This window comes from Betta splendens, chromosome 24, assembly GCF_900634795.4.
Source record: "Betta splendens chromosome 24, fBetSpl5.4, whole genome shotgun sequence".
NCBI lineage: Eukaryota > Metazoa > Chordata > Actinopteri > Anabantiformes > Osphronemidae > Betta > Betta splendens.
Window position 1 is genome coordinate 11457178 of NC_040901.2, and position 23625 is coordinate 11480802.

General features: G+C 44.3%; 2 protein-coding genes across 9 annotated transcripts in view; one reads left to right on the plus strand and one right to left on the minus strand.

Moving 5' to 3' along the window:
* lama2 (laminin, alpha 2) overlaps positions 1-23625 on the plus strand; it is a 98594-nt gene that overhangs the window by 5900 nt on the left and 69069 nt on the right. For 5 of the 6 annotated variants that reach the window (XM_029140389.3, XM_055506142.1, XM_055506141.1 and 2 more), the window contains exons 2-5: positions 17860-18030; positions 19160-19272; positions 22455-22506; positions 23247-23437. In XM_029140389.3, the coding sequence (XP_028996222.1) occupies positions 17860-18030; positions 19160-19272; positions 22455-22506; positions 23247-23437 (527 nt within the window). Of the gene's footprint in view, positions 1-13869; positions 16810-17859; positions 18031-19159; positions 19273-22454; positions 22507-23246; positions 23438-23625 lie in introns of those variants that run through there. The other variant, XM_055506143.1, reaches the window with a different exon arrangement.
* On the minus strand, positions 1688-8503 carry LOC114849211 (uncharacterized). Of its 3 annotated transcripts, XR_008693791.1 has the most exons (3): positions 8245-8503; positions 1896-8154; positions 1688-1805 (listed from the first exon to the last, which is right to left on the minus strand). XR_008693791.1 is itself a non-coding variant. In XM_055506146.1 (2 exons), exon 2 carries the CDS (start codon positions 3220-3222, stop codon positions 2242-2244), a length of 981 nt encoding a protein of 326 aa, XP_055362121.1. In that variant the 5' UTR covers positions 3223-8154; positions 8245-8503; the 3' UTR covers positions 1688-2241. The 3 variants fall into 3 exon arrangements, 2 of the variants coding, with proteins under 2 accessions (XP_055362121.1, XP_028996228.1); XM_055506146.1 differs by having other exon boundaries at positions 1688-8154; XM_029140395.3 differs by lacking the exon at positions 1688-1805 and having other exon boundaries at positions 2763-8154.

Consider the following 23625-nt stretch of genomic DNA (forward strand, 5'->3'; position numbering starts at 1 on the left):
ACTAGACTGATATCAGCTCCCGATCAAGCGTTGACCCTCAGATTCATCACACAAATAACTGGTGCTGAGTTGCCACTTGTCATGTCACTGTTGCTGCAGGTGTTAGTCACAGTTATTACTGACACTGTGAATCGAATCCACACAGTCCGGTCACGAGCAGACGCACAAACGCTTTCCATGTCTGTCGTTCTCCCTTCAGGTCTGCGCGTCCGACGCAGAAACCCCCATCTGCTCCACAGCAGACGTGCGCGTGGCGTGTGAGTGGAGCAGCTGCTCCGTGACTGGACTCAGACATTTTGTTCTGTCGCCGCTGCCTTTCGTCCCCCGTTGTCCCGCTGTCGGACGCCCGTTGGCTCGGCGGCTGTTTCCTCTGTGCGACGGCGGGAGGAAATGTGTCAAGGCTCCGAAAGCCCAGTTCTACAAGCCGCTCCTGACGGCCAAGGCAGGCTCCCTGATTTCCATCCGCTGACCGGGGTGTCTCCTGGACCCCTTTGCTGGTGCCTGCGTGCGATGTGTGTTTGCTGAGGCGGCAGGTTTGTGCGCCCGTGCTGCCGTACGGCAACCAGAGCTCCAATAATGAGCGGAATAAGCCTTTAACATGGTAATGTGTCATTTAGGGCCAATCCATTTAGCTAACGACTTGCTTCCTTTTGAAACCTATTAGCAGTAATGGTAAATAGCAGCTCCCCTTTCAACTCTCATCTGATCTATTCCCCTCCGCTCCTCCTGCTCGTCGTCCTCCCCCTCCTCGTTTCCATTTAACCCCTGATTATCTCTCCTCCTTGCTGCCTTCCTCTCTTCAAGCAGTTGCCTCTTTACATCCTGTCGTCGAGTTACATCTTTCCTCTTCATCAGCTGATCTGACCCCCCCACTCTCCTCTCCAGCCTGTAGGGGCTCATTCATAACATGTACCATTACCCACCAAGCTATTAGGTTTGCTAACAGTGAGATCCATTGGGTGAAAATCAATGTCTATCCAGGGAGCAGTTTGTCTGTGGCGACACTGTAATGAATGCTATATACTTCAGCACGCACAGCTGCCTTGCTCGTTTCCACACACACACACACACACACACACACACACACACACACACACACACACACACACACACACACACACACACACACAGTTCAGGTAGCGGCTGAGCATCTGAGCAGTGATGTAACCGGTAGCTTCATCACTGTGTTCACTCATCCACAAGCTTCTCCTCTTTAAAACAGCTTCTCCTTGTTACCCTCATTGTTTCCTCCCTATTTCATTATATGATCTTCTTTCGAACTATTACGCGAAGCGTTGACCACTTCATGAACTTGCTGCGTTAATTCAGGACACAGAATTAACGCTGGTCAATCTCCAAACGCTTCGTGAAACAAGATCGCACACGCACAATTTGAAAGCTGCTATTGAGGCTCGTAGTAAAACTGGCCCAATCGTCTGTTAAACTGTCCACACACACACACACACACACACACACACACAGGGCTGTTAGCGGTAGCCAGGGGCCGGCTAATAGCAGATGTGCAGTCATCAGTGCTCGTCAGAAACGATGAGTCAGCGACCTGTAGCTCAGCTCTGTCAGAATCCATAGGCGTCGTTTAGTGCAGCCCGACGGCGTCCTGACTCCAGCAGGCGCTGACGGATGCTGCTGTGGCTCATAGTCAGGAGAAACGGATCAAAACTAACTGTGCTGTCCTCACAACGCGTCTACCATGTGCTGCTAGACAGCCAGCTAACAAATAAACTAAGGACTCCACACAAGGCTTGCGTTTCTCGTTTGAAGTTCCCAGCTTTATGACATTGTAACTGAAACGTACAGAAATTGTTTAATTAACAATTACATACGATAGCGTTGCATGCCGAAAGGTTGTACAATTTATGCTCGTTCATACTCACAAAGACATACGTAACCAAAGTTCCAGCATTGTAAAACTGCCTTAAACATTCGCATGAGCTACCGTTTGTTTCTCCTCCCCGTTAACCTAGCTTACCTCCACAAAAAGATATTTACTACAACACGAGCAACAAGAGCGCTCACTCCAACTATTTTCCCGAGACCAATGTGCGGAGCACTCACTCCAAAGTTTTTTTTTTTTTTTTTTTTTGTTTTGTTTTTTATACCTTTAACACTTCTGGCTTGAGAGCCATCACACTCCCCGCTTGATATAATTGCATTATATCAGAACAACATGAATGAACACATCTATACTACTCGGGGAATGTTAGTTAACATCAACCACAGTCATTGTCCCTGAGAAATAAGAACTACAATGTCTGAGACTGGTCGTAGGAACAGTTTCACAGTCCCTTCTTTTGCAATCCGCACTTCCACTTTACGGACCTTATTGTCTTTGCTAGGAAGAGCCTTCACGACAACTCCCATTGGCCATTCATTCCTGTTGACCTGAGCATCCTTCAACAGGACGACATCTCCTTCTTGGACATTCGGTCTGTTGTCTGTCCACTTTTTGCGAGTCTGTAAGGTGGATAAATATTCTCCTTTCCACCTTTTCCAAAAGGTGTCAGCAAGGTGCTGAACATGTTTCCACTGCTTCCCATACAATTGTCCTGAGGAAAAGTTCCCGGAGGGAGCAGAAACAGCGCTTATCTTCTGCGTGAGTAATATAGCTGGCGTGAGCACTGTAGGACAGTCTGGGTCAGTAGACACTGGCACAAGAGGCCTTGCATTAATAATGGCCATTACCTCTGCCATAAAGGTGCTCAAAACCTCATGAGTGAGGTGTGTCGATGCATTTTTTACCAGCATTCCGTCTAGAATGCGCCTGGCCACCCCGATTAGGCGTTCCCATGATCCTCCCATGTGGGATGCGTGAGGGGGGTTAAACTTCCAAATGCATCCTCTTTCCTGGAAATACTTTTCTACTTTAGCCTCGTTCATGTCCAATCCTAGTTCCTTACAAGCTCCTACAAAATTAGTTCCTCGGTCTGAGCGCAGAAGCTTAGCTGGTCCACGAATAGAAAAGAACCTTCTCAGGGCATTAATAAAACTGTCGGTTGACATGGTCTCAATCAGTTCAATGTGTACGGCCCTAGTAGACATGCATGTAAAAAGAACAGCCCAACGTTTGCTCTGGGCACAACCGCCTCTTGTGCGACGAGTAACGACAGTCCACGGTCCGAAAACATCTAAGCCAACAGTAGTGAAAGGAGGTTCGGGAATAACTCGATCTGCTGGTAGATCTGCCATTTTCTGTATCTCCATCTTGCCTCGGAGCTTGCGACAAGTGACACACTTATGGATGACCGAAGACACAAGACGCTTACCTCCAAGTATCCAATATCCAGCACTGCGGACAGCTCCTTCAGTAATGTGACGTCCTTGGTGAGCCACTTGTTCATGAAAGTGTCTCACAAGTAATGTAGCAACATGATTGGCAGATGGAATAATTAGAGGATGCTTTTCATTTTCTGTGATGTTGGCAGAAGAGAGGCGTCCACCAACTCGTAGGAGGCCATCTTCATCTTCAACGGGATTGAGTTTTTTTTATAGTGTCATGTTTTGTGTTTGTCTCTTTTCCTTCTTTGACCATCTCCTGCTGGACGGTTCTAACAATAACAACACTGGCTTGTGTAAGTTCTTTGATACTTGGCGTTTCAAAGAAACTTTTCCAGCCCCCTTGATCACTTCTCCTTTGTCTAAAGGACGCAACCACGTGAATGAGTCTGGCTATGACTCGTAGAAGTGTATTCCAATTAGAATACCTCTTGAAGCGCTGGGAACCCAGCTGATACTCTGACGTTACAGTTACCATTGCCGTGACTTCTGGACACACCTCCTTGTCTGAGTCAGGTTCAATCAGCCCAAACAGCCTGACTTCATGTGACTCTGAGGAATTGTCCCTATACAGAAAGGCAGGGCCTGAAAACCAGTTGCTGTCTTGGAGTTGGTCTGCTGGAATAAACCGTGTGGCTTGGTCAGCTGGATTTAGCTCAGTTGGAACATAATGCCACTGATTGGGGTGTGTGGACAATCTGATTTGTGTGACACGGTTGGCAACGTACATGTAGAATCTTCTTGAAGCGTTGTGTATGTAGCCCAACACAATCTTACTGTCAGTGAAAAACTTGACATTGTCCACCTTCACATCCAATTCGTCTCTAATTAGCTCGAATATTTCCACCGCCAGAACAGCAGCACAGAGTTCGAGGCGTGGGACTGTGTGTGCAGGGCGAGGGGCCAGTTTTGACTTCCCCATTACAAATCCAACGTGATGTCCCTCACTATCAACTGTATGCAGGTAAGCTACAGCTCCTATAGCTACAATGGAGGCATCAGAGAAAATGCACAGTTCCTTTTTTTCCGTTGATTTTAAGGAACCTGGACTGTAGCACCTCGGTACCTGGAGGCCTTTTAAGACTTTTAAAGAGTCTCTCCATGAGACCCACATCTTTTCCTTTCCTACAGGCAGAGGAGCATCCCAGTCCCTCTCTTCAGACGAAAGTTCCCTGACTATTGCTTTGCCCTGCATTATTATAGGAGCCACAAAACCCAAGGGGTCATACAAGCTGTTGACTGTAGATAACACTCCTCTTCGTGTGAATGGTTTAACTTCCGCAGACACGGAGAACGTGAAGCTGTCAGTTTGTAGGTCCCAGCAAAGTCCCAAGCTCCTCTGAACAGGGAGAGGATCCACTCCGAGGTCTAAATCCTTAAGATTGCTTGCTCGATCTTCAGCAGTGAAAGCTTCCATCACTTGACTGCAATTTGAGGCCACTTTATGAAGTCGTAGGTTGAATTCTGCTAACATGTTTTTGGTTCTCACGAAGAGGTCGATTGCATCTTCTGCTGTGGCAACTGACGTGAGCCCGTCGTCAACATAAAACTGTCGCTCAACAAAGTGTCTTGCGTCCGAGCCATATTCTCGCTCCCCATCTTGAGCTGCTCGTCTCATGCAGTACACTGCCACAGCAGGCGAAGGGCTGTTTCCAAAAACATGAACCTTCATTCTATACTCCATTACATTCTTGGTAATGTCATTGTCCTCAAACCAGAGATAGCGGAGATAGTCTCTGTGGTCTTCCCGTACAACAAAACAATAAAACATTTGCTGCACATCGGCTGTCAGAGCTATAGGCTCTTTCCGAAAGCGCAGGAGTACTCCCAACAGGGTGTTGGTTAGGTTAGGTCCACTAAGAAGCATTCGGTTGAGTGAAGCTCCATCACACTCTGCACTAGAATCAAATACAACACGTATTTGGTCTGGCTTCTGCGGGTGATACACTCCAAAGGTAGGTAGGTACCAATGTTCTTTACCTTGGGGTAGAGGTGGTGCTGCTTCAGCTTGATCATTATCTAGCATCCCTTGCATGAACTGGATGTAGTGGTTCTTCATTTTTGGTTTCTTTTCCAGAGTCTTTCGCAGTGAGTGGAGACGTTTTAGAGCTTGCTCTCTGTTGTCTGGAAGTCTTTGCCTTGGATAACGAAAGGGCAAAGGAGCAACCCAGCTGTTCTCTTTGTTCTGGTAGACTTCACTGGCCATGAGGTTTAAGAATGTTTTGTCATCTACTGACAATGCAAGCTTGTCATCACACTTGGATCTATCAAACACAGATTTCCCTAGGTTGTCCGTGTCATGAACAATGGTTGTAGTGTCCACATGATTTGCTGCTGATGGGATGTGCCGTTGTGGTTTTAGCCCATAGTTTTCTTTCACATCGATAAAGCTTTGACATGGTTTGAAGTAGGATTCACGGCCATTATCAATGGTGTGTGTTCTGTATACACTGACCTCTGCTGAACGGTGAGCCTTCCCTAGACACACCTCTCCCACGATAACCCAACCCAGGTCCAGCCGTTGGGCGTATGGAGCGTTACTGGGACCGTTGATTTGCTCCCGTACTTTGTGCAACCTGAGGATGTCCCTTCCTAAGAGTAAAAGGATTGGAGCATGTTGATCCACTGGCTGAATCTTGTCTACGACTGGGAGGAGATGTGGATGATGGTGCGCTATCTCGGGAGAGGGTATCTCTGTCCTGTCGTCTGGCACAGAGTCACATTCTATCAAAGGTGGTAGTTGGATATTCAATTTTCCATCCATAGACTCTATATGGAAGTTCAGAGCTCTTCTTCCTAAAGCTTGTGCTTTTCCAGAACAGGTCTTTAAGGTATATGGAGTGGGTCTGGCTTCAATTTCAAAGAGGTTAAAAAACTCTGACTTAGCGAGTGACCCGTTGCTCTGTTCATCAATCACAGCATACATTTTAACTGCTTTTTCTTTCTTCCCTTTAGGGTAGACCTTTGCTAGACATATCTTAGAACAGGAGCGTGAGCTGCCACTTAGGCCACATACCTCTGTGCACTTTGAGATGACTGAAGGTGAGCTATCACGCTGCTCTTCGCTTTCTAACTCTGTGCTCTTTGGAGCAGGTGCAGGACCTGGGTGTAAAGCCGATGTGTGTTTGCTACTGCTGCACTCCGTACATTTGACCACTGCCCTACAGTCCCGTGCCATGTGCTGCACAGACCCACAGCACCTATAGCAAATGCGATGCTCTTTGAGATAGGCTTGGCGTTCTTCGATAGGTTTATCTCTGAAAAGCTTACATTTTTTGAGCGGGTGTGGCTTCTTGTGGATTGGGCACTGACGATCTGGTTCTTCCATTGTCTTTTCCACAGGGCCATGCTGGACTGGCTCTCCTGCTATGTCCATCTTGTGTGCTGACACCATGGGTTTATGGTTGTATGGTGTGGCCTTTCCTGTGCGTGTAGAAATGTTGCTGGAACTGGCTATGATAAAGCTTGGGTCATTTTTCATCTTTGCTTGTTGCTGAACAAAATGTGTGAAAACGGAGAAAGGAGGAAATGGCACATGATGAGTTTCCTTGTACTGTGTTCCTACAGCTGTCCACCTTTCCTGCAAATTAAAGGGAAGTTTTTCAACAATCGGCCTGACTCCTCGAGCTGTGTCTAAGAAAGTAAGTCCTGGAAGGGCACCATCTTGCTTTGCACATTCTAACTCCAACAGTACATCACTAAGCTCTCTTAGTTTAACATTGTCCTTAAATGTGAGCCTGGGAAATTCCTCCAACTTTCTCAAGAGTGCATCTTCAATAACCTCAGGTGAGCCATAGCACTCTTCAAGGCGCTGCCAAACCATCTTGGCGCCTGCAGGAGGATTGAGGTTATGCACAGCACGGATCCTTTTAGCTTGTTCTGACGACTTGGGACCCAGCCATTTTATCAACAGGTCCAATTCCTCTCTGGCAGATAAATTTAAGTCTTTAGTCGCACTACTAAAGGAAGCTTTCCATGACCAATAATTTTCAGGTTTGTCATCAAAATGCAGGAGGCCTGTACTCACTAGTTCTTTGCGAATGAGATATTTTGCAAAGTCTTGCTGGCCAAAGGAATCAGGTAAGTTGTTGCTTGCGGAATTAACTGTATGCCTAAAAGGATTGTGGGACCAAGGCCCAGCGTCATCAACATTGTATTTTTTTTTTTACTCTTTCAGCAGGTTCTACTACAGTGTGCTGTACAGGATTGACTGAGTAGAGTAACTCCCTTTGTTGTTGAACGTATTCGCTGATACGCTGGGCTGAACTGAGAGATTCACTTTTGTTGCAGGTTTCTCTCTTAAGCTCCCCGCTTTGAATCGCTACTTCTTCGAGGGCTGTAGCTTCTGCTTCCGCCGCAGCTACTGCCTTTTGACACTGGAGAACGTGAAGATTAGCATCTAGCTCTGCTTTCTGTTTCATCACGTTAGCTTCTTTTTCTGCATATGCGAGTTGAGCTCGAGCTGCTTGTGCTTTAGCGTAGGCTCTTGCCGCTGCAGAGCTTGTTGAAGACTCCTGAGAGCGTGTTGTAGCTCTAGAGGACTGTGACCTGGCGTCGAAAGGTTGTGAAGACCGCTGGAGTAGTTCTGGTTCGTCTGGGACCCCTGGTTCTGGTTCTTCACCTCCCTCGTTTTGCCGCTGCGTAGCGTAGCTTCGGTGATAGCTTCTCCCCGAGCGCAGACTCATGTTTGCGTTAGGTGGTTCCGTGTTGCTTGAACTCGCCGAGTCAATGTCTTTTTACTGTGCTGTCCTCACAACGCGTCTACCATGTGCTGCTAGACAGCCAGCTAACAAATAAACTAAGGACTCCACACAAGGCTTGCGTTTCTCGTTTGAAGTTCCCAGCTTTATGACATTGTAACTGAAACGTACAGAAATTGTTTAATTAACAATTACATACGATAGCGTTGCATGCCGAAAGGTTGTACAATTTATGCTCGTTCATACTCACAAAGACATACGTAACCAAAGTTCCAGCATTGTAAAACTGCCTTAAACATTCGCATGAGCTACCGTTTGTTTCTCCTCCCCGTTAACCTAGCTTACCTCCACAAAAAGATATTTACTACAACACGAGCAACAAGAGCGCTCACTCCAACTATTTTCCCGAGACCAATGTGCGGAGCACTCACTCCAAAGTTTTTTTTTTTTTTTTTTTGTTTTGTTTTTTATACCTTTAACACTTCTGGCTTGAGAGCCATCACACTAACCATGAAGACTAAGTAAAGGCTCTGAAAACCTGGAAAGTAGTCCTGCCAACACAAAGAGAACAACGTGTATGTGTATTGGTATTTAAAACATAATGACTGACGCTGTAAAGAAAAGCTTGTCCTCTGCCGTCAAACCACTGGACAGGTGAGAAAATACCCCATAACAGAGAAGCTGAGTTGAACGGAGTCTAAAATCAGTTTTGTGTTATTTCTGTAGTGATGTTACCGACATGGACGCCTGAATGTGCTGTGAAACTGGTCCTAACAGCGTCTGCGAGCGTCGGGGGCTCCAGGCAGCAGCTCCTGCTCCGTCGGCCTCTGCTTCCTTCTCTCCGTGTTCCTCCCCGGAGGAAACAACTGGGATTAATGGACGGCGAATATTACTCACGACTACTGGCTGTTCCTCTCGCACACATACTTGGCCACCGGCTCCGTGGACCCGCCCACTCCGGGGAACGAGGGGGTGGGGCCACGACGGGACGCAGCCAATCACGTGGGAGAACGCGAGAACAACAGGACAACCAGAGCCACAGAACGAATGTGTGACCGCTTTTCCACCTCTGCATTAACGGTTTGTTCTTTTCCTGGAACCTCGTGCACATCCATCTGGATTTCCAATTACCCACAATCCCCTGTGACCCCACTGGCTGTGTTGTTCCCTGACCCGCCAAATAAAAGGCACAAACAGACCCGCTAACTCCCATCTGCATAAACAGGCGTGGAACACGTGTGAACCCACGCACACAGGTCTCAACATCATAACAGATAGAATCTAGAGGATGAGACACGCGATGCACACACACTCTCCCACCAGTCAAACCAGTGCCACACGCCGTGGGCAGAGCTGGAATCGGTCCATCCCAGCCCGGCGCTGTTCTGGTCCACGGTGATCCCAGTAACTCAGCAGGGATTGTGTGGGTCTTCCCCGGCGCGACTCCGCAGTTCCTAAAGGATTTCCACTCTCCTGGAGGATTTTGCGTCTCTCCCGAGAGCGGACTCCGAGCTGCCACGTATAAACATTTTGGTTTCCACGGTAACCGGACACAGTCTCCGTTCTCACAGAGGCCGATGCAGAAATCAGACTGATTCCAATTAGCCCGCACACGTCGTCCTGTCATCTCACAAACGCACACACAACGTGAAGTTGGGGGGAAAACAACACACACTAAAAATAGAAAGATGCAGAGAAGCTGCTGGAGCTGAGAGGTGCTTAAAAACCCAGTGAAATGACGTTCGGCATAAACAGTAAACACTGCGTCCATGAAAGAACGTGCAACGCTAACTTTGAAGCCTGAGATTTAAGTATTATCACTGTTTTCCTTGTAGGCAGCTGTAATGAGCTCTGGGTGAAGCTACGTTCTGTCCAGTCTTCTCCTCCTCAGAATATGAAATCGTTCTCATCTTCTTCAACATCTTTTTTAACTTTTAAACCAGATCTAGTTTTACGACTTTGATGAGAGAATCTGCACGAGGAGCTGTCTGAGACCAGCTGCCTGACGGTTCTGACACCACCCATCTGGAGGCTTCATGTTTTTAATGGGAGCATTTGTAGACGGCTCATTTGTATTCGTGCCGTTTCTCACCGTAGTTGAGACGGTTTCAGCTTCCGCGCGCTTGAGTTTCATTGTTTTGCTTTCCTGGAACTTAAAGGCCGCTCAGATGGCGCAGGGGCCCAAACACTGAACCGTGACGTTATCTCCAGGGACCACTTTTCACTTAAAGTGGGAGCAGTCAGCAGTGCAAGGAGGAGCAACCGCTGAGCTAAAGATAAATTCACAAATTGATTTTTTTCCCCAGGATCTGTGTTCTGTGCTGTTCTGCAGTGTTCTGTTGTGTTCTGCTGTGTTCTGGGCTCTTCTATTGTTTCGCTGTGTTCTGTTGGGTCTAATCTTCCCACGGTTTCAGCAACTGTCACGCGGTAATAACAGCAGAGAAGAACAGAGCGGCACCGAGTAGAACAGAGAAGAACGCAGCGGTCTGATGTACTTCGGTCCCTCTGCTGTTATTGCTGCCTGGCTGCCAGCAGACTGCAGTTGCTGAAGCCATGAGAAGATTAGATCCTCCACCAGTGATAAATCTCATAGGGGCTAGAGGTCAAGTTGCTTTCTCCTGTAAATCTACTCACTGGCATGTTTTCATTGCCCGTGTGTGTGTGTGTGCATGTGTGTGCGTTTGTGTGTGTGTGTCCAGTGTGTGTATGGATGTGTATATATATACAGAGAGAGAGAGACAGGAGACAGAAAGAGAAGTGTGTGTGTGTGTGTGTGTGTGTGTGTGTGTGTGTGTGTGTGTGTGTGTGTGTGTGTGTGTGTGTGTGTGTGTGTGTGTGTGATAGCCTTGGCTGCAGATACTAACCAAAGGTAGCACAGATTAGTTTGTTCTCAAATCCTGTCTCGCGTGGATGATTTAGTCAAGGCATCGTCACTGCCTCATCGGTGTGTGTGTGTGTGTGTGTGTGTGTGTGTGTGTGTGTGTGTGTGTGTGTGTGTGTGTGTGTGTGTGTGTGTGTGTGTGTGTGTGTGTGTGTGTGTGTGTGTGTTTGTCACAGAGCTGGCCCATTGCAGCATAGATTTACTGTTGTCTGGTCTGAGCTCAGCTAAATCACTTCAACCACTTATCCAGGAGTTATTGCGCCTGAGCGTCATCTCGCTCTTCGTTCCTTCTTGAAAGTTTTATGTAGTGTGGAGAACTTCACATTTTCTAGGTCACTCACTTGCTTCTCCACGTCAAGTGTGATGTATTTAACTCAAGACTGGAGCTATTGATTATTTAAGTATTTGATTAGTAATCATCCATTCATTTCTAGTCTTAGGATTCAATAATAAATAGAACAGCTGTGTGTGTAATAGGTCAGTAACAGCCAGAAGTGGAATAGAATGCAGTAAACATTTACATTTGTCAATAAATCAGAACATAAATCAGGTCGATCTGCATTAAAGATGATCGTCCAACGACTAAAGCTGCTAAATGCAGAGTGGAGTCTCCTCAGAGACTCGGGTTTGGACACCCGTCAGTCTGGGGCACAGCGATGACTGTAGCCTCCCACAGGCAAGGTCAGATCATTGACCTTGTGTCTGTTTGTGTGTGTGTGTGTGTGTAAGCAGGGGATTAACTGTCTATTACTTTGTGGTTTCCTGTTTAGTCTGACTTTATGAGCGTCTGGAAGATCAGACACACACACACACACACACACACACACACACACACACACACACACACACACACACACACACACACACTGATCCTGTGAGCACATTCATTCGTTAACTTTAAGCATCAAAACCAATGTACAGTAATTGAAAGCACACACAGGCACCCTGTTAAAGCGAGGCTCCCCCTTCTCATTCCTGTGTGGCCATCTGGAAAAGAGCAGCGTTCAGGTCTGTAATTTCCTGAAAGTGGGTGGCAGTTGCACATTAACATGTACAGTATGAGAGGAGAGAAGTAGGCTCAGTTTTTGTGATTTATAGATGAAAGCACTCATCGGATCAGAGCCGGTGATGGTTGAAGTTGGACTCAGTGTAGTGTGAATTGTGTTATCATAGTATTTTTACTGCAGCAAACATGAGATCAACCCTGTCGCACACGCGGTGCTGCAGCAGGAGGGAGCGCAAGATGAGGTCTAATTAAAACAGACAGGGAAGTGAAACGACACCACGTCCTGTGATGTCTTGACCCGTTGTGACCAACAGTCCCACGTTTCAGATTCTTTGGACAAAGACTCCTTCACAGACGCCTTTAAAGTCAGGGTGACCGTCTGCTTGCGTTTTTCCTCCGGGTTCGTACACACACGCAGGCACATTGAGCCTCCCAGAGCAGGAAGTCCTAGTGAGAGCAGGATGTTGACTTAGTTTTCATTACAGCTCCCCCACACAGATCGGCTGTCAGATGTAAAGCCAGCGACACATACAGGGAATGTGGATGCTGACTGTGTGCATGGATGCTATTAGGCTAAAGAAGCAGATCTTCATTACAGATGAAGATGAGATGAGATGGAGTTGGCTTCAAAATCAATATATTCACTGTGACATTTCAAGAGACGGCGACAAATATGCTTGAAAAAGCTCTCAGTCGCGATCAGCGAGCGCTTGTCGACACCGTCGTCAGTGGATCGTGGTCCCAGAACCTCCGTCCGGGTCGTCTTCTCCGCGTGACATTTGCGATCGCTCACTGAGAAACACCTGCAGCTAAAACCTGCAGCGTTCAGGCCGCGTCTGAAGTGTGGCAAAGGCCGCCGACGCCTTTTATCGCGTCCGCAGACAAAGTCTGTAGGTGTTAAATGGCTTCAGAATGAGACGTCTTCTCATCTGTGTTGTTGGGTTTGCACTTATCACTGCCTTCTTCACCACACACCTTCCTGTTCTCAGCCATGGTACTGATGCTCTCTCTTCTCAGGTCACAAGCTAATTCCTTAATAAAGCGTCTGGGTTGCTTCCTTCCTCATCGCAGAGAGCCTCCATCAGATGATTGAGTTGTGATCTGTGTGGACCCGCGCGTGAAACGGGCCGAGCTTTCGCGTCGTAACTCGGGAAACGCGCTGAATTCCTCTGCCCTCGTTAGACGGTTCAATTCCCATCTCCTGGAGGCGCTTGGCTCCGAGGCTCCGCCGCAGCACAGAAATCACACTTCAGGTGTTTAGAGCATATCTGAGCAGATTAGTTCTCTAGGAGAGATGAGTACTTAGATTGGAACCATGATCTTCTGCTCCCCGTTGTTTTTCCTCATGAGACGCTTCCTCGTGGCTTCGCTGCAGATCCTCACGAAGCTTCTGTGCGTTTAAGGCGGCAATAGTTCACCAAACGCTGTCAGAATGTGTATGTATGTATTTACCAACTCTGCATTCATTTTTTATGCACACACACACCTTCGGTAGATATCGATCGTGTGTGTGTGTGTGTGTGTGTGTGTGTGTGTGTGTGTGTGTGTGTGTGTGTGTGTGTGTGTGTGTGTGTGTGTGTGTGTGTGTGTGTTTAGTCACACATAAGGATTATCTCAGTCTCATCCCTCATTCTTCTCCGGCCCCTGACCCTTTTAAACAACGCTCTGTCTTTCTCTGAAAATCCCTCCATCCATCTCTCCCTCTACATCAATTTTCTTTCATTTTCTCCTTCCACAACTCTCTCTCTCTCTCTCTCTCTCTCTCTCTCTCTCTCTCTCTCTCTCCTCCAACTATTCAGGATGAAGGGAGAAGCAGAAAGGGAGAGAGAGCGATACAGAGAGAGATGATCCTGTCTTTTTCAACTTTCTTCTTATTCCATCAAGCATACATCTAGCCTCAAAACTCAACAATAACACATCCATCACACACACACACACACGCACACACACGCACACACACACACACACACACACATGCAGGGGCAGCAGTGCAGAGTCATCTTCTACCATGACAGATAAAGCAAATAAAGTTTGATTCGTAATATAATACGATTACGCAATGAGACAAATTTGCTGTCAACCCAAGGTTTTGAAAATGTGGCCAACGTGGACAAATTCTCCTTTTTGCGTCGTATTCTGCGTTTAATCACATAGACGCGCATCATGTCTCAGCAGCCTCAGCCTGTAATCACTACAGTGCCGTACGTGTGTGGAGATGAAAGCCGGCGGCAAAGTTTACATTTTAATGTCACCTACGCTTGAAACACGGGGCCTGTTGATTTGCCTGGTGCATGAGGAGCAGCACAGGGGTTGCTCAGTTGTCATAGAGACAATTATTATTAGGATGCTTATGTATGGATTATAGGTCATGTAATATCAGGTGATAACAGAGGGAGGTTTATAACATAATTAAAACATCTAATTCCCAGATGATGTATTATGTAGTGTAAATAAATACACAAGCTTCACTTGAGCTGTTGCCCTTTGCTCAGTGTTAAACGGCTCCACTGGTAATGACGCCGCCCGGCCTCCATTTAGTTTACATTCATCCATTTTGACAGGGTTGTAATTTAGAGCCCTGGAGCCGGCATGGCAGTAAATCCTTGGAGATATCTGGTTCCAAGAGCGGAGACGGGGGGTAGAGAGGCCAAGACGGACACACAGACAGGTAGGTTACCATGGTTATCAGAGCAGAGAGAGAAGAATGGAAGGTGATGAACCTGTGTGTGTGTGAGTGTGCGCTCAAGAGCCATAGGCAGACACTCATTGTGTCCTTGTCATTCAGTGAATGTGAAATCTAAACCCTGCCTTTATCCATCCCCTCTTCATTTCCCTGTTGTTATCTCACCTCATTGTCACCCGCGAAAGCCAAAGGAGAAAACTCCAAAGCCAAAGTTAGTCCGACACACGATGAGACCGTCTCAGCAAACGATTTGATGTTTAGTGAGCGTTGTTATGGCAACGGACATCCATATGAAGTGAGTATGAAGTGAGTTTAGTTGTCTGTAGGCTTTTAAACAGTGCGTGCCACAGTAACCGAAGCCGTCACTGAGTCATGTTAAAAATGCCTGTAGTCCTGTTGGTCATTCCAGTTGTTGGGTGATGACATGCAGAAGATTTAAAGTGAGATTCATGGCAGATGTTTAACCAGCTGTTGCTGCGTCTTTTGACACAATCACTCAAACGACACTTCCGTCTGATTATAAATCTGCATCTGGCAACGTGTCAGGACGAATGGTGTAGTTCTGGTAATGTCATTTAACTGATGCAATCTCAAGCGCTTCCTCTGCGATTGAGGCAACAGGAAAAGGGAAATTAAATATGTGTGAGACTGCAGCTAGATTAAAAGCAGTAGCATTTGGGAGCGCGAACCAAAGTATGCGCTTAAAGTTGGAACAAATGAAGTTTTCATCTGAATCCCTTGTGATGCTCTAAATCAGACACAGGAAGTGGCTGGTGTTAGCTGTCTCCAGTCAAGGTAAAATGACACAATTAAACGTTGCACAGTCTCCCACACACATTTGTATCTGGCCACGGACTGTTCCCGGTTGCGGATCAAAAGCCTGTAATAAGCAAGTTGTTGGCTGGCTTTCTTGGCAGAAGCAGGAGGCGGTAGTTATAAGCGGTGCGGAGAAGGACCGTAACCAATGTGTTCATCAAAGCAACTGTTTTCCTCTCGCACTAAAGCCTTAACTAGGCTTGTTTTTATATTGGCGTGTGGTGGAAATATTTGCTGGGTTGGAGGTGCACGCATTCGGTTCGCTCCTCTGAGGAGAAGCAGTAGGCAGTTGTTGAGGCTTCATGTGGCTTCATTTTAGGGTCGTATCCTCTTTAATGTCTGCTGATTGAATTAAAGCTGCATCTCACCAGAACACCAGAGGCCACACAGACTCCAACAGAGTCTCCACTTCATCAGGAGTCTGTGCACTACACACGGTGAATCAGGCCTTTATCAAATCATGGCTTACTGTACAGTAAGTGTACACAGATTCTCAGTTACTAAGAGGCGTGTGGGTTTGACTGAGTGTGTTATGAAATGAGTATCTGTGTGAGAATGCGTACACGTGTGACAGAGAGGCTTTGCCTGCCTCAGATGTTCTTCACAGTTAACATCTGCCCCAACAGCTGGACACACATTCAGACTGTGCACAAGTTTCTCCAGTGCTTCTCTCCCCGTCTGTCTTTGTATACAGTTACAGTACACGTATCGGCATCTGTGTTTATGTGCGTGCAAGTGTAAAATGCTGCGACCTTTCATCAGAACCTGGCTGTCTGATGAGATGCCATGCCTTTGTGTGTTCGCATTTTTTGTTAATTCAGTTTTTTCGTGCAGACAGGAAATGTGAAACATGTGTATGCGAGGAGCATTCCAGTACTTTTAGTTCTACAAGCGTGAAACCATTGAAACAACACAGATGTGTCTGCTTTCAAGTGTAAAAAAAACACTGACTAGAGTTTGCATTCTGACTTAGGGCTGTGATTCCTGTCACTGTTTACTGAATTTAGTACTTTTCTACCATTGATTGTTGTAACAATCGGGTCGCCCCTCACCTTGGCCACGCCCATTTATTCATTTTACTTCCTGGTTCACTACCTGGTCTTGGTTTTCATCCTAAACGTTAGACCAAAGCTGCCAAACGAATATGTAATATAAATTAAATATTATAGTTTGTCTGTTAGTTAGTATGTTCAGTTACTTAACACAGAGTCTGAAAGTTATCCTGTAAGTTGATACTTTATTTAGCTAGGCCTGTTAGCTTGGTTTTGAATTTGTTTGTTGGCCCATTAACGCTTTAGCTAGTTGGGCGTTAGCCTGTTAGCTTGTTAATCATTCCGCTACCTAATTAGCCCGTTAGCTTGTGGACACTACACCTTTCGCATTTGTGCTGGCTGTCGATGTAGAGGGTCGTTGCTGCACTTTGTTGAAGGTATTTAAGCCACTTTTAGTGTCTGGTGTTTATTTTAATGCTTGTATTAAATGTATATACTTTATGTACACAATTAAAATGTATATTGCATATTGTAAATATAATTTAAAGCTAAGTCTTACTATATGCACATATAATTCGTAATTTGACGAATGTTTATCTTTTTGTTATATCTTAATTTCCAAAGAGTATATTTATGCCTTGCATTTTACTAGTTTAGATTCACTGCGTTTTAATAATGCTAATAATTTTAATAATCCTGGTTTTTCATTTTTATACTTACATCCAACACTGTAATGAAACTTAAATGTGTTGTCAGCAGTGTGTTTTCATTATGTATGTTTTCCACTGTTTACATCTGTGACCCTCAAAGTGAGAAATATCCATGGAAAGCAAATGGAAACAAAATGCTAATTAACAGAGCTTTGATATTGTACCATTACATAGCTCACAGTAATTTGCAAAGCTGAAAGCTGTCCAAAAATGTTCTGGGTGCTTGTTTCATTCCAGAAATGAAGTGAACGCGGCTCTCGCTGTGTGGCGGGTAAATTATTTTCACAGCATAAGTCTGAACCGAAAATACACCCAGATTAACTAACTCGGATGAAATAGTACACCTGCCCTCCTCCTCATGTTCCAGGCTAATTAGTCATAACCTCAATACAACAGATATAGCGTTTGCCGGCTCTCTCCTCTACACAGAGAAGCTGACAATTTTAATGATTCGAAATAAAAGACCTTTATGTAAAGCAGATTGTGCTAGGTGTTTCCCCTGTAGCTATTGAAAACCTTTGAAAAAAAAAAGATAGGCTGACCTCAGATTTGAACTTGTATTAAAACGACATGAACCTATGAATACCGATGATTGACTACGCTGTTAAGAGTTTTAATTTTCATGTCATATGTACTTTCATGTACATTTTTTTCGTATTTAGTGTTTTAGACCTTTGTCTTTCTCTCCGTGAGTCCCGGAGGGCAAGGACAAGCTGTTGAACCCTGTGTTTTTTTGTAATACTCTTTTGTGTCCCGTCACATATGTTTGATCCCCAGGACTGTTCCCGGCAGTGCTGAACCTGGCATCAATGGCAGACATAACAGCTAACGCTACCTGTGGTTCAATGGGTCCAGAAATGTTCTGTAAACTGGTGGAACACGTACCAGGCCAGCCCGTTACAAACCCTCAATGTCGGATATGCAACCAAAAAAGCCAAATACCACTTGGTAAGGATTCACACGCACTCAGACTAAGTCTTATGACATAGTGATTACAGTGATAAATCATGCTAGATTAGTTAATTAGAGCCCAATTGGCCAGATGTTAACTAGTAATTTTGTCTGAAGTGATAATTATCAAATGAACTGAAGAATCAATTACCAAGTGACAAGATGAATCTGCTAAATTAACCTACTCTCTATAATTCAAACACTTGTTCTTTAGTCAGTCAGCAGCTCAGTTAACTCAACCTGTTAATCTGTGAGTGAACCAGTCATTGTACCTTCCTTATGTTAAGCCACTAAATCCTATCAGGTTAGATTAGCTGGGGTATTTTGCCATTCATTTAATATAGTTACACAAAGACAAAGTTTGTGACTCTATCTGAGGGTAAAACAATATGTTTATTTGGAAAAGAAATGGAAAATGGAAAAAGATTCTTGGCTGTTGCTGTGGATTCTGTTTGGAAACATGACTCTGCCAGTCAGACATACCAAGAGGGAATCCAGGAAGTAACTCCTAAACAAAACATCCAGCTGTTGTTTAATGCTTAGTCTTTTGTACAAATTGAGTCTTGCTCTACCATCCTAATTCTTGATTCATTGAATTCACTGTGGTTGGAGCCTACCTCTGTTTTTATCTTACTACTGATAGTTGCTATGGTTTTTACCTTAAATGTCACCCAGATGATTGACAGTTGCCAGTCAATCTAAATGCCCCATCTTCTCCTAAAAGTGCACCCACATATGATAAAAATGCACACACAATCCTATACATGCACAAAAAGAAACTCTGCATAGTCCCCTGTAATAATTTAATAATGCGTTTTATCTTCCTGCTCCATTAGAACTATTGTGTGAAGTAGTAACAGCTCCCAAGAGTTTATTCTGCACTGTGAAATAATATCTGCAGTGCTTTTATGTAGGTGGAAATGTGCTTTTGAAATCAAGGGTTTGGCGTTGCAGAGTCAAAATTACAGACAGAAATTACATCATTACATAGAGGAAGATTTTAGTTTGAAAAACAAGCCTTAAATAGACCTTTGGATATACAAGACTTCTGTACAACAAAACAACTTATCTACTGTACTTATGCCATTAAATTGCTTCCTCTTTTTGTGTGTATGTGCATGGATAGAGCATCATCCCATAGAATATGCCATTGACGGGACCAACCGCTGGTGGCAAAGTCCGTCTATACAAAATGGAATGGACTACCACTATGTGACTATCACGCTGGACTTGAAACAGGTGAGATGATGCAGAACATCTATTTGAGTTTACAACAAGCCTTAGTTCATGAAAGCTTGCTTTTGATTACGAAAAACAATTCAATCGCTTAATTAAAGTAATACTGTACAAAACAATATATTCATTTTTCAAAAACTTAATGATTGCTGATTATTATTAAAGAACTATATACCTGCAGTTACTTGTTTGTACCTACAGCTATTAGCACTTCACTCTTCCACTTCCAGACTGGGTGTTAGCCAGAAATGCTTTTGAAAACATAATGTAGTTTACTTTCAAGCAGTAATATTCATATATAAAATATTTGGACGTAAAATGGTTTCCACAACCAGCTTGCCTGAAAGCGATCCTTCTGTCATCAAGTCCAGCAACTCTGTGTTATTACTTCAATCAATTTTGTACTGATCCACGAAATAGTCAATGTACCTGAGGCTGATTTGAATTGACGGACTGTACCATGGCCAATAATGTTTGTGTTTGAATATGTGCATCCTTCAGTCGGATTTAAGTGTGTTTGTTTGGGGGAGTCTTGATCAGCCCAATGAAAATCTATTTACCCTCCACATGAATTTCCCTTGTGCCCACAGTCATCTTAGTTAGAAATGAGTGTGTGTATGTGGTTATTGCCTGTGACATCACCGCTCTCCATTTCCCTTCTTATTACTGAGGCTTTCTGGACGGAAAGACTAAATAATGAGAAAGCGTGGGAGCTGATGGTGCACGTGTTTCTGCGGGTTTGTGTATGTATGTGCGCGGGAGTGAACGATTTGATGGCTGTGTGTTCATTACAAATCAATTCTTCTAATGTAATTGTTTATATGCTGATGCATCTGAACCTAAAGATGCTGTCAGTCAATATTCTTTCATTATCCACAAGTCTGAAACACTCTAGATGGAGTCACAATACACAATGCCTCCATACATGAGAGTACTTATTACCCCCATATAATGCAAATCAGGGTTTGAGCACCAGAAAAATATTTTAATTCATAGTAGACTGAAGTTAAATGAAACATCTGCTGTACCCCATGAAACTTGGTTGGTGCAATAGTGGACAGTAGCTCAGGCCAAAGCAAGAATGTTTGAGTGATTGCAGCATCTGGTGTTTTGTGCAGACGAAACCCCATTTAAAAGGCTTAAGGCCATTTTATGACCATGTCTGTGCGCAACTGTGTGTGTGAGCGCTGTTTTCTTTTTTGTGCAAGTGTGTTTTGGGCAGATCAGTAAAAGAAACCGACTTAAAAAGAATGGATTTCAATAGGCTGTTACACACCATTTCTCACTTTTTATCCACAGGCCATTTTCTATATATGCTACACTCCACTGCAGTCAAATGAGACAAACACCATACTTCTTTTCTCCCATTTTGTAACTATTATTGTTTGTTCGCTAGAGTCATTCAAAATACACCAGCGTTTAATTCCCCCCCCCAAGTTGTGTATTTTGTAGCAGCTCAAAAGCTGAGTGATCTTATGACTAGATCTCTGCTGCTTGTTTGGCTGCACTAAGTTTGGCAGGCAGAGATATGGGATGATTCACACAAGAACAGGGCCAAAACGTACTTTATTAGTCCAGTGAGATGTAAACACATTTTTATTTGAAGAGACAGTAAATTTTAATGAGTTTGGCTCTCTTTGCTTTACGTCATAGCCACCTGTGTCCGTATGGAATGCCTGCGTGTGCTTGACGGTGTCTGACACCCCAAAGAACAGGGTTCACTTTGACTCTGTCAGCACATTCGACTCCACGTCTATGGGTAGTGAACTGAATTTTAATGCAGGTTTTACTGGCTTGAGCGATTTTATCATGTTTTACGTGAATGATCTGTAAACACCAGCTGTTCAGTAAAACCACTGTCACTGCGTCCAAATTTCAGACAAAATGGATTTTTTTAGTCCATATAATTACAGGAGCCCCATCTATACTGGACCCAGGGCTTAAATGGGCCTAATTAAACAAACATTGTTCATTTGGTGATTTACAGATTACAGTGATGCTTGAAATATAAAAATAAGACATTTGAGTCAGAAGTTCATTTATTATTTATTTTAAAGCAGGATTGTATGTGCACACATTATAAATTCAGATTTTAATCCAAAATAGCTTTGTTTTTCTTTTTCATTTCAGCAGTTATAAACCTCTCAGATGGAGCCTGCTGATAATCTGCTCGTTTGAGCCTGTTCAGTGACTGTTACTCAAAAAAAGAGGAGGGTGCAGTAAAATGCAAAAAAAGGAATTTGGAAAGCTGTTTGAAAAGAAAATCCACCAATTATATTTTATATCGGGGGATATGATGTATTCGCGATGCAAACTTAGTATAAGCCACACCTGGCATTGAATGTCACCAATGCAAGATTAACATTTATACAGCAGCAGCTGTGTGATTCTGGCAGGACAGTTATTGCTGGGTTTATTTGGTCATGCTGTGTTGGGGGAGAAAAACCTGTCAGATCCATATCTGATCAAAAGCTAGAGTGTGGCACATTGCAGCCACACACACACACACACACACACACACACACACACACACACACACACACACACACACACACACACACACACACACACACACACACACACACACACACACACACACACACACACACACTAGTTAGCCATATTCATCTATGTTTAGCTGCTGGAGCTGCCTAGCTGTCCCAAAGCTGTCACCGAATTACAAGCCACCGCTGGGAGCTCTTTTACACACACACACACACACACACACACACACACACACAGCATCCTGTCCTCCGTATGACTACAGGTAACAGTGACTCTTTGTAGGGGGTTTGAATGACTGCTATAAGGTTACCCTGAAATACACACACTTCGTAGCTTTCTCCCTATTCTAATTGCTGCAATGTGACACTGCTTCCCACATCATGAGAAGAAAGCGGGAGACTCACAGGGGGAATGGATGGGGTGAGGAGACAGGGACTTAGACAAGCCCAACCATTGGATGTAGGTCAAATGCTATGTGTCTGCCTGCCTGCCTCTAGGTCTGTCAATCTAATGTGATCAAACTGAAAGAAAGTTGAACCAAAATAGCACTTTACTGACAAATAACACATGTAATTTTACTATTTGCTACATCTACTAATACCTCTGCTCACACAGCAGCTGTGTTTCCATGTGTGCCTGGACCTTACAGGCTACATTTCCTCTCTCTCTCTGTTTTTCAGGTGTTCCAGATTGCTTACGTGATTGTCAAGGCAGCCAACTCACCTCGCCCAGGTGAGTTTTTTGCTTGATAGCTTGTGTGTGGACAGCCGCACAGACCTGTGCGACAATGTGCTTTTGATTCCACAGTCGGGCGCTTACTATGTGTTTGAAGTTCAATCAACAGAGCTTTTCAGCAGTTAAACACAGTAATTATAACATACAGTGTTCCCACAGAGAATCTACCTTTTAATTGGCAGGAGCATTCAGTCAAATGTATTTTATTGTAGTTGTATGAAAGCTGCTAATGCAGATGCTTATTGAGGCCTTATTGTTACCATCACAACCATCACTTAAGGTACGGTTTGTTTTTACAGACACCCTACAGTAAAGAAACCATAAAGACAGAGAACACTAATACAATACAAAATGTAATGGCCAATGTTTGGCTCACTCCTCTTTAGAAAGTGATATCATTGTGGCGCTGCCGGGTTTTTGTGACTAAATAACAAAAGCTGCTTGGACAGATAGCAGCATGGTGTTTAATACTGCTATTGGCAGATCATATGCATTTCATTATTTATTTGGTTTTCCATTAAATGGATTGGCTTTATAGTAAATCAGTCCAGAAGACTGAATATCATAGTTTGCCCCAAGATGTACAAACATTCTGTCAATGTTCTATGTATTTTAAGTAGGTGACCTTAACACTGTTTGGATGTCTACCATTATTTTTATTGATCTGTTGCTTCTGTCCAAACCACAAGTTTGACAGCTTTAATCATTACTTTCTACATTAATATTCATGCTTGCAGGTAACTGGATCTTGGAGCGCTCAGTGGATGGCGTTACCTTTGACCCCTGGCAGTACTACGCTATCACCGACACAGAATGCCTGACACGATTCAACATTAATCCACGCAAAGGACCTCCATCATACACAAGAGACGATGAAGTTATCTGCACATCTTTTTATTCAAAGATCCACCCCTTGGAGAATGGAGAGGTACCACCTCATTCAGCACACAGTTATGGTATTTCTAAAAGATAATAAAGACTAATGTACATTTGAGTATATATTAGGAAAATACAGATGTTAGAAACATGCCAGAAAAGTGAGGTTTGAGAGAGAAGATAATGCCCCACTATTTAAACTATGCAAATGGGCGCATATGTTAATATAATTGAAATAAT

What these genes read in the sequence shown, in the direction of transcription:
- LOC114849211 (XM_029140395.3), bottom strand. Translation starts at nt 7,117, where the DNA reads ATGGTTTGGCAGCGCCTTGAAGAGTGCTATGGCTCACCTGAGGTTATT.